Source organism: Symphodus melops, assembly GCF_947650265.1.
Source record: "Symphodus melops genome assembly, chromosome: 1".
Taxonomy (NCBI): Eukaryota; Metazoa; Chordata; class Actinopteri; order Labriformes; family Labridae; genus Symphodus; species Symphodus melops.
This window is the reverse complement of record NC_136691.1, coordinates 29,652,825-29,669,394: the sequence shown is the minus strand read 5'-3', so window position 1 is coordinate 29,669,394 and position 16,570 is coordinate 29,652,825. Positions and strand designations below refer to the sequence as shown.

Genomic DNA, 16,570 nt, shown 5'->3' with positions numbered 1-16,570 from the left:
AAGTCAAAGAGAAAGGGCGTCAGTCAGGATTGGAAACAGAACAAACGACACATCAACACCAAGGTTGAAAATAACAATGATTTAAAAACACACACACACACACAAAAAGAGAAAAGTTAAAGCCATTTAACTGAGACATAATCGGCACAGAGCATTCATTTTTAATGATGTCACACATGCTGCACTTCAAAGACACTTACATTGACAGAAACATTATTTCTATTGATAGGTGAAGTAAGTGAAGAGGTCAGATGTTTAACTGTCTAATAATTAGTCTGCAACGTCTTTATTTAAACGTACCAAACATCACCTGCACAAGGTCACTTCATCTCTTCTCACTGATGCTGCAATGACCTGATGAGTCATGAATCTGTGTGCACCAACCGTGTCCTCTTTCTCTGTGTGTGTGTGTGTGTGTGTGTATGATGTGAGCAATCGGGGGGGGGGGGGGGGGGGGGGTTAGGGGGGCTCTATATGTTATTACTAAATGTTATCCTTTAACAAGCCTCAGGTGTTGCAGATGTATCAGAGGTGGAATTAACTTCGATATTGAATTTCTGCACTGTTGATAAAGCTGTCGTTCATGTTACTCTGTCGCCGCCTGGTGGTTTGGTTTGATAGTGCATCTGTATGGACGGGCTCTTCTGTCCCAGCTGGCCTCCGTACGGGAGGTAACTCTGCAAAGGAAACCTCTCCAGAGCTGAGGACGTGAGTCCTTTGCAGTGTCATTGCAGTACTGATAAGTGTGTGCTGATGATTTTTAAAAAGTAGCTCCAGAATAAAAAAGAGCACCGCAGTAGGAGCAGCTCCTGTGCTGCTGAGTCAGACACCCCCGAGCTCCAGGAGATAGACACAACCACTTACACACACTCTCTTTTATTTACTGCTCAGGTTGGAGCGCTCGCCTCTGGCTGTGGAGGAAGTGAACACGACATCGTCGGATCTTATTGAGCTGTTGTATTCAGGCTGCAATGCTCGCACACCTTTCCCTTCTGCTGTAACAGTGGTAGGCCATTAAGTATTTATAACCGCTGGTTAATGTCAGGCCACAGAGCTGACACACACACCCACACACACACAATTACAGTGAGCCTTTACTGCCACTCAGTGTTAAAGGGGCAAATTACAGGTTGTGTTGCAAGACGAGCAACACAGTCAACAGCAGCTCTGATAAAAGATTTATTTTCCGTTTTTATGTTCCTTTATTTTAGAGGCAGGACAGCGGACAGAGTCAGACACTGGGGAGATAATAATTTTTGTTTAGAGTTTTTATTTACCAGGTCCAACACGCACAGGATCCCCTGCAGTTTGCATACCAGGCAAAGGTGGGCGTGGACGATGCCATCCTCTATCTTCTACACAGGGCTTACTCTCATCTGGACAAAGGGAGCAGCGTGATGAGAATCCTGTTCTTTGATTTCTCAAGCGCTTTCGACACCATCCATCCCCTCCTACTGAGAGACAAGCTGACCGAGATGAGGGTGGACTCGCACCTGGTGAGGTGGATCACGGACTACCTCACAGAGAGACCACAGTACGTCAGACTGAAGGACTGCACATCTGACACTGTGGTCAGCAGCACCGGAGCACCACAGGGGACCGTGCTCTCCCCTGTCCTGTTCACCCTGTACACCTCTGACTTCCAGTATAACTCTGAGCTCTGCCACATGCAGAAATACTCGGACGACACTGCGATAGTTGCTTGTGTCAGGGATGGACAGGAGGAGGAGTACAGGAGCCTGATCGAGGACTTTGTGACGTGGTGCAGTGCCAACCATCTGCAGCTAAACACCTCCAAGACCAAGGAGATGGTGGTGGACTTCCGAAGGAAGAAACCACATCTTGAACCTGTTTCCATCGGCGGGGTCGACGTGGAGGTGGTCAGGACCTACGGGTACCTGGGGCTGCAGCTGGATGACAAGCTGGACTGGTCGCCTAACATGGACACTACCTGCAGGAAGGGACAGAGCCGTCTGTACTTCCTGAGAAGGCTGGGGTCCTTCAACATCTGCAAAAAGCTGCTGCAGATGTTCTACCAGTCTGTGGTGTCCAGCGTCCTCTTCTACGCCGTGGTGTGCTGGGGAGGAAGCTGCAAGAAGAGGGACGCAGCACGCCTGGACAGACTGGTGAGGAGGGCCGGCTCTGTGGTGGGTACAGAGCTGGACTCACTGGTGACAGTGGTAGAGAGGAGGTCTCTGGACAAAATGCTCTCCATCATGGACAACACACACCACCCTCTGCACAGCACCTTCACCGGGCAGAGGAGCATGTTCAGCGACAGACTGCTCTCACAGTCGTGCTCCACGGACAGACTCAAGAACTCTTTTGTCCCCATGGCCATCAGACTGTACAACACTTCACTGTCACGGCAGGGAAGAAGCACACGGTGAACCCTGGACTTATTTTTCACTTTTTTCTCATTCCTCATCTGCACTGCTGACCTCAGAGTCAGCCCCCAGTTGGACACTGTAATGCATATTGATATTATGCCTATATGCCTATATATTGTCACTTTACTGAGCACTGGTCACTTTAAAGATAATCACCCTAATCATGTCTGGTTTCATCCTACTGTTGTGTTATGCTACATCTGTAATGGTTGACATGATCACCTTAACTAGGTAAAGTTTCACTCTATTGTCTTCAACACTTAATGCTAATCTGCTCCTCAATAGTTGGGTACTTAACGATAATCACCCAAATCACTCCTGGTTTCAGCTTATTGTCTTGGACACTTAATGCTAATCACTGCTCCTTTATGTTGCTGAGCCAATTTACATTCCTGCATTGACTGTTTAACGACTGTACTCACACCTCTGGCATAAGCTCAAACACCTCTGTACATGCACATGTAACTAGTTTCTAAAGGTCAGCACTTTGTTTCTAAGGTTCTTTAACTGTTTACAGGTCTCTTTTAACCAACACATGTTTTTCTCTCCTCACAGGTTATACATTATGCTATATAAGTTTTAAGTCTAATTGCTAATGCTAACTGCACAGGTTTAACATATAATTATGTTTATTCTTAGTCACATAGGGGCTGCTATATCTTGTTTGGGGGATTTTGTATACAGAGGGGAGGGGGGACACCAGGTGTGTATTGTAACTAATGTCTTGTGTCCTGCCTGTCTGTATACTGCTACTGGATGCCTTGAATTTCCCTCGGGATCAATAAAGTATCTATCTATCTATCTATCTTATTTTAATTTATGTTCTCTTACCCTTCACAGTTCACAATTCCCTTCACCATGTCTCTCTAACTCTAACGTGTCTCTAGTCTGTCTACAAACCCCCGACGATGAGAAAAGTCCATCCTCTCCATCTTTAGCCTGCTCCACTTTTCAGAAAATCTGTGCTCAAACAGGCCGTTTGGAGATGTTCCCTTCATGACATCACAAAGGGCAGTAGCCCCTCCCCCAGGTGGGTGACACTCCCACAGCTAGGTGTTTGTTCTGCCCTCTGAGTCTGCCTTCTCACCGTAAACAATAGGACATGGAGCCAGAAAGCAGCGAGTACAGCCGAGCCCTTCCAGAGAGGGGGCGTGGTCAGACACAGCTCATTTACATATTTAAAGCTACAGACACAGAAACAGCCTGTTCTGAGCAGGGCTGAAATAGAGGGGTTTATAGACATGATCAAATACAGGATCAGAGTGGATTTACAACAACACACTTCACACACATGATGAAGAGGAGCTCTGTGACTTATTTAGAGGAGAGAGAAGATGTGACCTTTAAAAGAAAAAGTAACATCATGTGAAACAACGAGATACAAGAAAACCTTTGCCTTTGTCCCAGCGGCCACCTTTACCTTGTTTTCACTGATGGCCCATTTCTCACCGTGTTTTACTGATTGGTGCCATATTGTTATTTATATTTGTCTTATTCTTACTGATGGGTTACTGAATCATTTTGTTTATTGACAGGCTCTACAATTTAGTATTGAGTTGTCACTTCGGCATGGGTTGAGAACAAAGTGACCAGGGTGCATCTGAGATTAATGCCACAGTGACCGGCAACTGCAATGAAAAATAGCATTGGTGTATATGGGTCATCTTGGGGTCTTCATTGAACAGTCAAGTCACGTGCACCAGTCATCAGATAATGGATGTGGGAAACGTAGAACCAGACCTGGTGCATAAGCAGGCTGACTCACTCACTGTGAACCACATCTACCTACAGGTACAAATAAAGTTATCTCATCTTAAAGATGAGCAAGGTCATCATATATTTTGAAACCTTCTGTTGTGTATTTAGTGTCAAATAAAGACTCAGGATCAAAAAGTAGTGAACACTAAAGTCGCATGTGACTTTAAGGTCGATTAAGTACTGGAATAATGATTTAAATGAATAGATTTGACTAAGGGCAGCGTCATACAGCGTTTACACAGTATAGTCCACACCTCCCATGACGTCAGAGGACTTGTGGTTACGGGGTCAGGTTAGCTAAAATACACTAATATTCACGGACACTAGACTTTCAAAATAAGAGCTTACATTTTCATTTAGGCAAACAAACGTGAGTTACGCCTGTATTCAAGACATCTTAAAAAAAACTATTTTAGAAGCTAATGTCATCAGTTTGCTTAATTATTTTCCACACGTGCATTCAGGACAGAGAGCCCTTGAAATTTTCCTGAGTTGCTGTTTGTGTTCAAGGAGCAGCTGCATTAGTCTGATGTGGGAAACCCAGGAGGCTCTTACGACTTTGCATCCTGTAAAACACAATATTTCACGTAGTCTAACAGTCTGTAACGATAGCTGTCATCATCTGAATGAAGAAGCTGCAGGTTGATTAAAGCTTTGTTTCTGCTGCTCATGTAAAGGTTTTCTTCGTACATGGTCTATCTGCAAGAGGCAAGAAATGGTACAAATTAAAGGTTTCTATTTTAAGTACATTATTGAGCATTTTTCCAGAAATATACTCCTTCTCTCCTTACTTCTTCTCCAATCCAAAGGCAAGACGTGACCTAGGCGTGACCAAGATGTGACCAAGCGGCAACCTCAGGTGTTGAAAATGAAGTCGATGAGGAGTGGAAAATCCTGCAGTTCCTCGAGTGTCCACTTGAGGCTGCTTGCAGAAGACCTGAGAGTCACTTCCACACCCTGTATCAAAATGTCTATTTTTACAGCAGAAATAAACATGTTTAAGGCCTGGTGCTAAAAAAAGATTTTGGTCTGATAAATTATTATCTTCATTGACAAGCGTACAGTGTCACCGATATAAGAGTCCGTTTATCCTCTGCTGGACCAGCTCCCTAAACTAAACCAAGTTTGGTTCAGTCCAGTTTGGTAAACCCTGAACTTGCATAAGTTTCCACAACCAACTGTACCATTATTTGGTAAGTGGAGTGTAAGCCAGATGCACATCAGCTAACATAGCCTACTTATTGTGACATCAAGCAGTCCAACCCAATGTAGCCCGCTAATAATTAATTCAGTAAAACATTCAAGGAGAACAAGGAAAAAGTGAACAAGAGACCCTTGAGGGCCAGATCTGTGCCCTTAGCACTCCAACAGAATGAAACCAAAAAGTAGGTTTGTACCATTTCCAACTGTTGGCGGTGGAAATGCAGATAAATAGATACGCCTACTCTACTGCACAGAACTGAACCGGACCGCTTGGTGGAAACGGTGCTTAGTATACCCACTTCTTCAGACACCACTGGACTCACCCACTAAATATAAAGCATTGTGATGTGTCCCACCCCTTTATATCAACTTAGTGAAATCGGAGGCTTTTAAAAATGTAAACCCCGGGGATTTTATTTTGAAAACCGGAAGAGATATCTAACTCCGGCTGACTTGACACAAACAAGAGGTCTTCGAGGGAAAAGTGTTGCTGTTAAAAAAAACACGACTGGAAGCTCAGCTGGATCTCTGTCAGTCCCACAAGAAAAAAGAAAAAAAACAGCCCAATTGAGAGTGTCGGAACCGCAGCAGCGTCTTCTTCTCGGACACGAGCAGCAAACATGGCCGAGCTGAGGCACCGCGGAGCCCGCGACAGCGAGCCGACATCCGAGGACAAGGTACCAACAGGCTGCAGGACGTGGACTTAACGCCTGCTAGCACAGTCTGCTTCTCTTCCTTATTTACATATAAACCGTCGGACTCTTATTGTGACGTGTTTTTGTGCGATGGAGACAATGTGAGCTTGAACGGAAGTGTTTACTTTTCCTTGTTTACATAAACACTCTTATCTCTGTCTGTGTAACGTTAGCGTAGCTCGTGTCACATCACCTGTGTTAGCTGCTGTAACAGGGAGACGTCTCTCTGAAAACATGTTAAACTGTCCTGTTTAGGTTCAAAGTGACCGGAAATAATCATCGTCCGTTATGTCAATATGGACGACTAAGTGGTGACCACGCCTCCCGGAAGTGCGCTTATCGACCTGGTGAAGCCAATCTCACATAGTAGCTGAAGCTTTTAGTATGAAAGAGATGTCTGTTAATTCATCTCCTTCATGTTACAAACATGTTGAGATGAAATCTGTAGCTTCTTCTTTATAGGCAAAATCAAATCTGCTTGTCTGGACTTCTGGGCCTCCGTACATGAGTGGTGACTGTGAGACCGTGTCCCCTGACTCGATTGAACTGCGTTGTGCTTGTGATTCAATCCGGTGAAGTCAGTCAAATCACAGAGCGATCGTTCTCAAACGGGGGTGAACCTGGTGTTGCACGCTGAGTCGGCGAGCTTCTGGAGGCGATGAGCCCACCAGGAGGCGTCCAGTCTGAATGTCAGATCTGTTGTTGACATCATGATCGCAGATTAGAGACACGGGACAGCAGCTCCAAAACCCCGTTTCCACCGAGCGGTCCGGCTCGGCTCGGCTCGGCTCGGTTTGGCACGACGCGTGTTTCCATAGACTAATCCCGGGAAAGATTCCCAAATAACCGATTCGTACCGTCCCACTTTTTGGGACCCTTCCGTTGGGGAGCCGACCCGAAAAGGTGGAGCTAAAAACTGCAGTCCGCTGATTGGTTCAAAGAATCCTCACTTCCTGTGTCAGGAAGGAGACGAACAGAGGACAGAGGAGATGAACTGCTGGATGTCTTCTTCGTTGGTTTTGTTTGTGTAGCGTTTTTCTCCTTTGTTGAATTTATTAGTTAGCGGTTAGCTGTTAGCGGTTAGCTGGGTTCTAGCTGGGTTCTAGCTGGGTTATGTGCACATGCACAAGACGGAACACGGTGTTCACGCGCCTGCTTCACGCCGCACGCTCTCTGTGTGCTGAAGGTGAGATATGAGACGTGTTCAGCCAGATTTATCTTCGCAAATTAAACACCCAAAAAACTCCCAGCATGCCATTTAGTCTTGCGTTTGTAGCACCAGACGCTGTGAGGAAGGCTACTCCTGTGAACTTAATGAAATCTGGTTCTTTTAGTCAACATTATGTTAAATTCATTCCCCCTGACCACCACATGTAAAAGTCCCCTGTTCAGGGTCATCTCAGTTTTAACACGTCGTGGTCTTTAGCAGCTCTTCTCCTGCGTCCTCGTCCCCTCTGTAGACATCTCCTTGTCTCCTCGCTGGCCGATCGCCTCCTCGTGCTGATAGCAGATAAACACAACAAAGACACTCGGGGTTTCCGCTGAGAGCAGGAGAAGGGAGGGGGGGAGAGAAAGGAGCGCTCTATTTTTAACTCGAGCATCCTGAATGACGGATGTCGTCTCCATGGAAACCAGTAGGCGGAGAGTTGGCCTGTGTGTGTGTGTGTGTGTGTGTGTGTGTGTGTGTGTGTGTGTAGTGCATGCTCCTGCATGTGTTTCCAGTTTCTGCCACTCCTGACATGTAATTTGTTTAGCGTGTCAGACGGTATCTGAAATAGAAATCCTGCAGAGTTTCTCGTCTTGCGTCCGTGTTGCTGCTCGACGGGAATCTCCCTCTGTCCGTTTAAAGATTTACAGTTCCCCCCACCGTACGCAGGCAGCACGGGTTCGAATCCTTCCCCCTAACCTCCTCTCTTCATTTTCCTGACGTCACTTTGCTTTGACCAACACGTGGAACAAACCATCGTGAGACGGCGAACATGAACGCCGCCGTCTTGCTTCAGAGGCGGGAAGGAAAACGTCCCGCTGTGATGATGCTGAATTGTCTGACTGTGAAAAGCCCAGCGTGAGGCGGACCATCTGCTTCGTGGAGCCTCTTTTAGTCGGCAGCAGCGGCGAGGTCAGCAGGCGGTGTCTGTCATCAACAGATCGTAACTGTCTGACTGCCGTTGCCATGGAGACGCAGAGATCAGTGTGTTTACATCAGGCTTATTAAAGGCTCTGAGATCGACTGTGTTTAGCAGCCCACGCTCGCAGGCCGGCTTTATGTTCACCGTGATGTCATCGACCGCTCATCAAACACATCTGTGTGTGTGTGTGTGTGTGTGTGTGTGTGTGTGTGTGTGTGTGTGGGAGGGGGGTCCTGTGTACAGAGATACAGGGTCATGTGGTGTGGTTTGAGGCCGTCCCTCCGGCGGGCGTCGTGTACATAAAGAGTTTGTTTACTTCTGTCAGTGCTGACGATGTTGATGAAGAGCTTCCTCTCTGTTTGTTTGTTTGTTTGTTTGTTTGTTTGTTTTAGGGCTCTGACAGCGAGCTGAAGGCGGAGAAAGACGGCGTGTCCGACAGTGAAACCAAAGTGGACTCAGGGGTCCCAGACGTCCCGGTCCCTGCTGATGACACCCCAGAGGTTCTCAACAAGGCCCTGTCTGGACTCTCCTCAAGGTACCAGCACTGATGACAACAGCTTCTGATTGGCCGCCTGCTCTGACCTGCCCATATGGCTTTACTGTCTTTAAGCACCTTTAATCTAAAAAGCAAAAACAAAAAAACTGCTGGAACATTTCTTTGATGGAAAATTATTTTATGATCATTTTAAAACCAGTCAACTGTTTATAACAAGTTTAAAAACTTTAAAAACCTTAAAAATAGTTTAAAAACTGTTTAAAAATGTTAAAAAACTCAAAAACTGTTTAAAAACCTTAAAAAACGTTTTAAAAACCTTAAAAACTTTCAAAACCTCAAAAAACGTTTTGAAAACCTTAAAAACTGTTTAAAACTTTAAAATGGTTTAAAAACTGTTTTAAAAATGTTAAAAAACTCAAAAATGGTTTAAAAACCTTAAAATGGTTTAAAAACTGTTTAAAAACCTTAAAAACTTTAAAATGGTTTAAAAACGGTTTAAAAATGTTAAAAAACTCAAAAACTGTTTAAAAACCTTAAACTGTTTAAAACCCCCTGACCCCTTGCAGCTGCTTGTGCTGAAAAGCTGCCTTGCCCCTTCCTGCCCCAGATCCCGGCTTCTGATTGGAGCTTTCTTTAACGTGTCGTTCTGTTTTTTTTCCTCAGATGGAAGAACTGGTGGGTCCGAGGCATCCTGACCCTCGCCATGATCTCCTTCTTCTTCCTCATCATCTACCTGGGCCCCATCGTGCTCATGATGATTGTGAGTTCAAACCACACACACACACACACACACACACACACACACACACACACACACACACACACACACACACAATGACGAGCCGTTTCACTCCTGACATTTCAGTATCAAAACATTTTACACACGCTGGTTGTTTTCGATCACTTCCTGAAAGTATCCAACAGAGTCTCATCTGAACTCAAAGCGAGCAGCAGCTCCATCAGAGCGCAGACACTTCGTGGTCGTGCCTCCGTCACATAAACGTCGCTCCAGGTGAATTTACATCCTGCGGCGTCGTCACATCAGCGAGCAGGCTGGAGGACAAACTGCAGGATTCACAGGCTCTCTAAGAACACGCAGGATTTCTGCTCCTGTCAGTTGGGAATCCCTTTTAAAAATAGGTCTGTCAGCCATTTTGAGTCAGCGGGATGTAGGACACACACACACACACACACACACACACACACACACACACACACACACACACACACACACACACACACACACACACACACACACACACACACACACACACTCTCTGACGTGCTGTTTCTCTGTGCAGGTTCTCTGTGTTCAGATCAAGTGCTTCCAAGAAATCATCACCATCGGTTACAGCGTGTACCACTCGTACCACCTGCCCTGGTTCAGGACGCTGAGCTGGTGAGGCTGCGCACACACACACACACACACACACACACACACACACACACACACACACACACACACACACACACACACACACACACACACACACACACTGTTCCATGTTGTGTCCTGGTGTAATGAACCGTGTCTTTTTGTTTTCAGACTTCCTGAGGTTTGTTCTGCGACATGTTTGAGTCTCCTGTAGACGATCAGCTTGATTAGCAAACGTCCTGTGATTGGTCCGTTCTGTTTGACCTTAGTGACCTTAGTGACCTTAGTGTTCAGTTTAGTGTGACAGATAGATGAGTCCTCTCAGTCGCCCTGCAGACACAGATTCATGTCAGCCGTCGTCCACACGCAGGCCGCTGCATGTAAACTCTGTTAAAGGTGTTCCGTGTGACGTCACGCCGTGCGCCGGTTTCTCCTCCTCCGTGTGACGTCACGCCGTGCGCCGGTTTCTCCTCCTCCATGTGACGTCACGCTGTGCGCCGGTTTCTCCTCCTCCGTGTGACGTCACGCCGTGCGACGGTTTCTCCTCCTCCGTGTGACGTCACGCCGTGCGACGGTTTCTCCTCCTCCATGTGACGTCACGCCGTGCGACGGTTTCTCCTCCGTGTGACATCACGCCGTGCACCGGTTTGTCCTCCGTGTGACATCACGCCGTGCGCCGGTGTCTCCTCCTCCGTGTGACGTCACGCCGTGCGACGGTTTCTCCTCCTCCGTGTGACGTCACGCCGTGCGACGGTTTCTCCTCCTCCGTGTGACGTCACGCCGTGCGACGGTTTCTCCTCCGTGTGACATCACGCCGTGCACCGGTTTGTCCTCCGTGTGACATCACGCCGTGCGCCGGTGTCTCCTCCTCCGTTTGAAGTCACGCCGTGCGCCGCTTTCTCCTCCTCCGTGTGACGTCACGCCGTGCGCCGGTTTGTCCTCCGTGTGACGTCACGCCGTGCGCCGGTTTGTCCTCCGTGTGACGTCATGCCGTGCGCCGGTTTGTACTTCGTGTGACGTCATGCCGTGCGCCGGTTTGTACTTCGTGTGACATCACGCCGTGCGCCGGTTTGTCCTCCGTGTGACATCACGCCGTGCGCCGGTTTGTCCTCCGTGTGACATCACGCCGTGCGCCGGTTTGTCCTCCGTGTGACATCACGCCGTGCGCCGGTTTGTCCTCCGTGTGACGTCACGCCGTGTGACGCTGTCACTTTTGGGTCTCGTGAGATTAGAGCGATGAAAGACGTGACCAAACTAGCGCTGGTGCTAACGTGGCTAACTGGACGTTTTGACACGCCCACTACGTGGACGAGCAGAGACGCCACGCAAACCTCAAACGCTGACGGGAGAGCCGGTCGGACTTTGAAAGTGAACTGATCGTTGGGGAGGAAATGTGGTCGTTGACTTGGCGTGCTCATGACAGCCGTTAAAGTGCGTCGTTTGTGTTTTCATGGGGTTAAACCGGCGGCGTGTGGACTCCGCCTCCCAGTTTATCTCCGGGCGTAGACGTGTGCGTACATGTAACCCTCTTGAACTCTCCTCCAGGTACTTCCTGCTGTGCGTGAACTACTTCTTCTATGGCGAGACGGTCACAGATTACTTCTTCACTCTGGTGCAGAGAGAGGAGCCGCTGCGCATCCTCAGCAAATACCATCGCTTCATCTCCTTCGCCCTCTACCTCACAGGTACGAACACGCTGCACCACACTCCATCCCGAACTCATTCAGTGAGCGTGCTTCCTCCGGCTCCGCTGCGTCCCAGCAGATCGAGCAGGACAGGAAGTCAGACACCGAGTTTTATTCCACGCACTTCCTGTTGTCTCGTGCTGATTCTCCTCGACATCCAGCCGTGCTGCGTTCACAGCACAGGCGTGCTTCAGTCTGATTGGGAATATTTTCTTTTGTCACGATGGACGTCGCTGTCCGTCAGTTTGGTCTCGGACTTGGCGCTTTGCATTGTGGGAAACGGGTGTGACGCAGACTTTTTCACAAATCACAAATCAGTGAATCAATAAAGTAGCTGCTGTGTGTTTTTAAAGGGCGTCACAGGCGCTCAGCTCCGTGTGCACAAACGTCTGGGGGCGGGGGGGGTTAGCGCCGTTTGTTCTCGCCAGTTTCGTTCTGCTGCATCGACACTTTGAAGCACTTCGAGAAGTCGGATGTTTGACACCACAAAACTGTCACCCAGCTGCAGCCAGCGTTTGAGCTGCTCTAAAAGGACAATCAGGCTGAGCAGAGGAGAGGGGATTATTCCACTGATGCAGAGTGATCAACATTCAGACTTCATGATCTCATGTGTGTAACCTCAGATTAGACAGGAGGGAGTCCCGCTTCCTGTGCTGCAGGTTCTCAGTCTGCAGCTGCTGACAAACAGGATGTGCAGAGGAAGGAAGCACCCTGACTGTTTTCTGTCACACCTCAAGCAGTCTGAGATCCTGAGACCTGATTCTGTCCATGTCACCTGCACTGACACATCCTCTCCTCTCCCTCGCCTCAGTTTCTCAGACGCGGTCTCCAGCAGGCCCCGCCCACTCTCTGCACGTTAACTCTGCACGCTGTCTGAAATAGGTGAAACTACCGTCCTCTGTCCCCGTTAAAGCTCACCTTGTTGTTCGTGTCTTTGCAGGCTTCTGCATGTTCGTGCTGAGTTTGGTGAAGAAGCACTACCGTCTCCAGTTCTACATGGTAAGTTCCCCCCCCCTCCCCCCGCCTCTCCTCAGGGCCGCTGGGTTATTGATGAGGCCAGCTGAACTCTCGGGGAGTGTGTTGGGAGAAGTGGAGCAGAGACGGCTCTCACACTCAGCCCAGTTTGTCCCGCAGCATGCTGAAGACTCTCGTCCCCTCTGTCTCCCTCGCCGGCTCCGCGTTCCCTCTGCTCCAGGACTCAGCTGGACTCACCAGGACTCAGCTGGACTCACCAGGACCCAGCTGGACTCACCTGGAGCAGAGCATTCACATCCAACACATGCATGCCGTGCTCAGTTTACACAGACAGGCGGAGTAAAGAGGGACGTGCAAAGAGCATGACGGCTGCTTCACTGATACGTTCATATATCTGCACACACTTTGTTCTTTTTCTCCTCGACACCTTTCAATCGATTCATCCTGATGACCTTTATCCCTTCTTAGCGCCGGCTGTGTCTCTGACTCCAGTGTGACCGATAAACCAGGACAGGAAGCTGCACGCCACCTGAAGCGATTAGAAATACATCCCAGCTAACTCTGCACTGACGGCCGTTTGCGCCCTGTGCTGGGAGATACAGCGACACAGAGCGAGGTCGTGACCACGCATTCACAGAACACGGTGTTAAAGCTGCGTGTCTGCAGCTCGTAGGAGGCTGAACACGATCATCATCAGCTCATCTCTCTCTGAGAAACCTTTAAAAACAGGCTCATGAACCCGTGCCTCGTGTATCCAGATCTCAGGATGTTGTTTTGTCTCCACAGTTTGGTTGGACCCACGTGACGCTGCTGATCGTGGTCACGCAGTCCCACCTCATCATCCACAACCTGTTTGAGGGCATGATCTGGTTTGTAAAGGCTTCTTCTTCTTCTTCTTTATTCAGTGAAATCACGTGAAGCGACCGTCTGTAACCAACCGCCTGTCCTCTTTGTGCTCAGGTTCATCGTGCCCATTTCCTGCGTCATCTGTAACGACATCATGGCCTACATGTTCGGCTTCTTCTTCGGCCGCACCCCTCTGATTAAGGTTGGTCTGAACGTACCCGGTCCTTCCCTTCACAGTGTGAATGTACTGAGACACTCTTCAGCGCACATAACACTGATACTACAAGTCCCAGAATGCACCTCAGCAGCCAGCACACCTAGCACCGGCTCTTAGTCAGGTGCTAACCTGAACTGTCTCCTCTGCAGCTGTCGCCCAAGAAGACGTGGGAGGGATTCATCGGCGGGCTCTTCGCCACCATCGTGTTCGGCATCATGGTAAGCGTGTACGACATTCTTTCAGGATCTCAGGAACGGCGATCGAGCCTGTGACGAGTAACTGACGCCATCTCTCCTCACAGCTCTCCTACGTGATGGCCGGCTGGCGCTACTTTGTGTGTCCCGTGGAATTCAACAACGACTCCAACAGATTCCAGGTGGACTGCGAGCCGTCGGAGCTTTTCCAGCTGCAGGACTACGCTCTGCCCAGCGTCCTGGAGTCCGTCACCGGATGGGTGAGACTCCCCGGCTCTCCTCCTGCACATGCTGGCTGCTGCCGCTGAAATACTCACCCCCTCCCCTTCCTGTCTCCTCAGACCACGGTGCGCCTCTATCCATTCCAGATCCACAGCATCGCTCTGTCCAGCTTCGCCTCCATCGTGGGACCTTTCGGCGGCTTCTTTGCCAGCGGCTTCAAGAGAGCCTTCAAGATCAAGGTAGGAGAGTCCAGGCCGGCTGCTTCCCTGCCGAGAGGACGCAGTGATTTAAAGTCTGAGCACGCTCTCTTCTTTGTCCCTGCAGGATTTCGCCAACACGATCCCGGGTCACGGTGGCATCATGGACAGATTCGACTGCCAGTACCTCATGGCCACGTTTGTTAACGTCTACATCGCCAGCTTCATCAGGTGAACACGCAGCCTGATGACAGCGTCAGCCTTCACTCAGACGCTCTCTTTGAACCCGACTCGATCGCCATGGCAACATGCTCCAAACTCATAACCTCGGGTCGCATTCACAGCTTTCGATTTCAGTGTCGTGCAGGCCGCATAGACCCTCGACTCCATGTTCACTGACACTTTTTAGACGGTGATGTCACGTTTGTTCAGCGCCACGCACTGCGCTGCAGTCTGCCGCCACTCTGCTCAGGCCCCGTCCACACGCAGCCGGGTATCTCACAAAACAGCGTTCTACGTTTCGGCCTCTCGTCCTCACGAAAACACAGATTTACAGCATCAACAACGAAGCTTTTAAAAACCTCCGACCAGAGTGAAGATTTGTGAATTCTCTGTTTATGGGTTTGCATGTGGACGTCACTAACCGGGGTTTTACCTTTCTAAACGTCACATATGCGACCTGTTTACATTCAGAAACCGGCGTGCTTAAAAACGCACTTCTGCTGTTACGTGTTGATGAAGTTTTTTCTAAAAACGAGGTCGTGTGTATGTGAGTTTTTTTTTCTAGACGGAGGGGGCAGGATGTTCGTTTTTACAAAAACCCGGCTTTGTGCGCACAAGCCCTTGATCATTGTGTTTCCACAGCAACGCTGCCGTCCTTTTCTGGATCGAGCCGTCACGCTCTGCTTCGTTTCAAATCGGTTGCACGTGTGTTTTAGACGGAGCACGCTGCGTGTGGGGCGAGGGGGTAAGATGGACGGGTTGACTCATGCACCTCACAGCGACAGACGAGCTCTATAAGGGAGGAGGGGGGAGAATACGTCTGGATGTCCAACCTTGGACTTAAAGGTTTGTGTTTTCTCGTTCTCAGGGGTCCAAACCCCAGCAAGGTGATCCAGCAGCTCCTGGCCCTGCGAGTGGATCAGCAGCTCCACATCTTCAACTCCCTGAAGACTCACCTGACAGAGAGGGGCCTCCTGCCCGCTCTGGAGGAGGCTGCCGCCTAAAACCTCCCACACACCGACTCACTCACCGCTACAAAGGGAGACCAGAGAGGAGGAGGAGGAGGAGGGGGGGCGGGGGCGTGTGGTTCTTCGAGCGAGCTACAACACATCGGAGAAAAAAGGAAAAAAAAAACACTTAAAAAAACGACAGCTTGGGTCATTCCATTGGGTGCGGGTCTGAGAGTGTGTGAACCTTGTTTCTGACACTAGTGTGTTTTCTTACTGTTACACATCATATCCAAGCAGCTACCTTGTACACAGCATCACCTCTCTATACTTCTCTCTGTGTGTTGATATTTTGCTGTCCTTCGTTCTGTTCACTTTGAGTGCACTGCTCTCAGCCCTGCGCCCCCCCGATCCCCCCCCGAATCCTCGCTTAAATTAAGTTTTAGTTTTCTTCGTTGTGATTGATTCTATTTATACATAGATGGTTTTTATATTTGGTATGTTATATCTTAAAGCTGTGTCTGTTTTATCAGACTGAACTCACGTTTGCCATCAGCCACATTTCAGTGTCTTTCTTTTCCTTCGTGTCCATCACGACATCGTTTGTTTATCGAGCAGCGACGATGAGCAGCCTCGTGACCCTGCAGAGTCTCGTTAGTGCAGAACCCAGTCAGACACTTTGTTCGTTGTGAGGAGGAGCTACGTGTGACGTCAAAGGGAGGGACGGAGCAGCCATTTCAAAATACAGTCTCCATGTCTCCCCTCACCTGGTGAGAGACCAGTCACACATGCTCAGTCAGGTGGACGGGATTGTTTTTCTCTGTGACGTATGTGCAGAGACGGAGTAGAATCAAAAACATGTTTCACTTTAGGGGGTCCAAGCTATGTTCTTGTTGCATCATGGGAAATGTAGGATGAAGCGTTAAACCCATGCTTCGGCAGATTCTTCATGTAAAATCAACTAGACTTGCAGGTACGTTTTTCAGAACTATTAAAGGAGCAGTACGTAACTCTGACCC

General features: G+C 48.9%; 1 protein-coding gene across 1 annotated transcript; it reads left to right on the top strand.

The window, feature by feature from the left end:
* The first annotated feature begins 5,747 nt into the window (after positions 1–5,747).
* cds2 (CDP-diacylglycerol synthase (phosphatidate cytidylyltransferase) 2) lies at positions 5,748–16,508 on the top strand. Its single transcript, XM_079345887.1, has 13 exons — positions 5,748–6,028; positions 8,568–8,710; positions 9,335–9,431; positions 9,973–10,070; positions 11,592–11,731; positions 12,672–12,730; positions 13,493–13,575; positions 13,667–13,754; positions 13,919–13,987; positions 14,071–14,223; positions 14,305–14,424; positions 14,510–14,613; positions 15,473–16,508. The coding sequence occupies exons 1-13, from the start codon at positions 5,972–5,974 to the stop codon at positions 15,606–15,608; spliced, it is 1,347 nt and encodes a 448-aa protein (XP_079202013.1). The 5' UTR covers positions 5,748–5,971; the 3' UTR covers positions 15,609–16,508.
* The last annotated feature ends 62 nt before the right edge of the window (positions 16,509–16,570 follow it).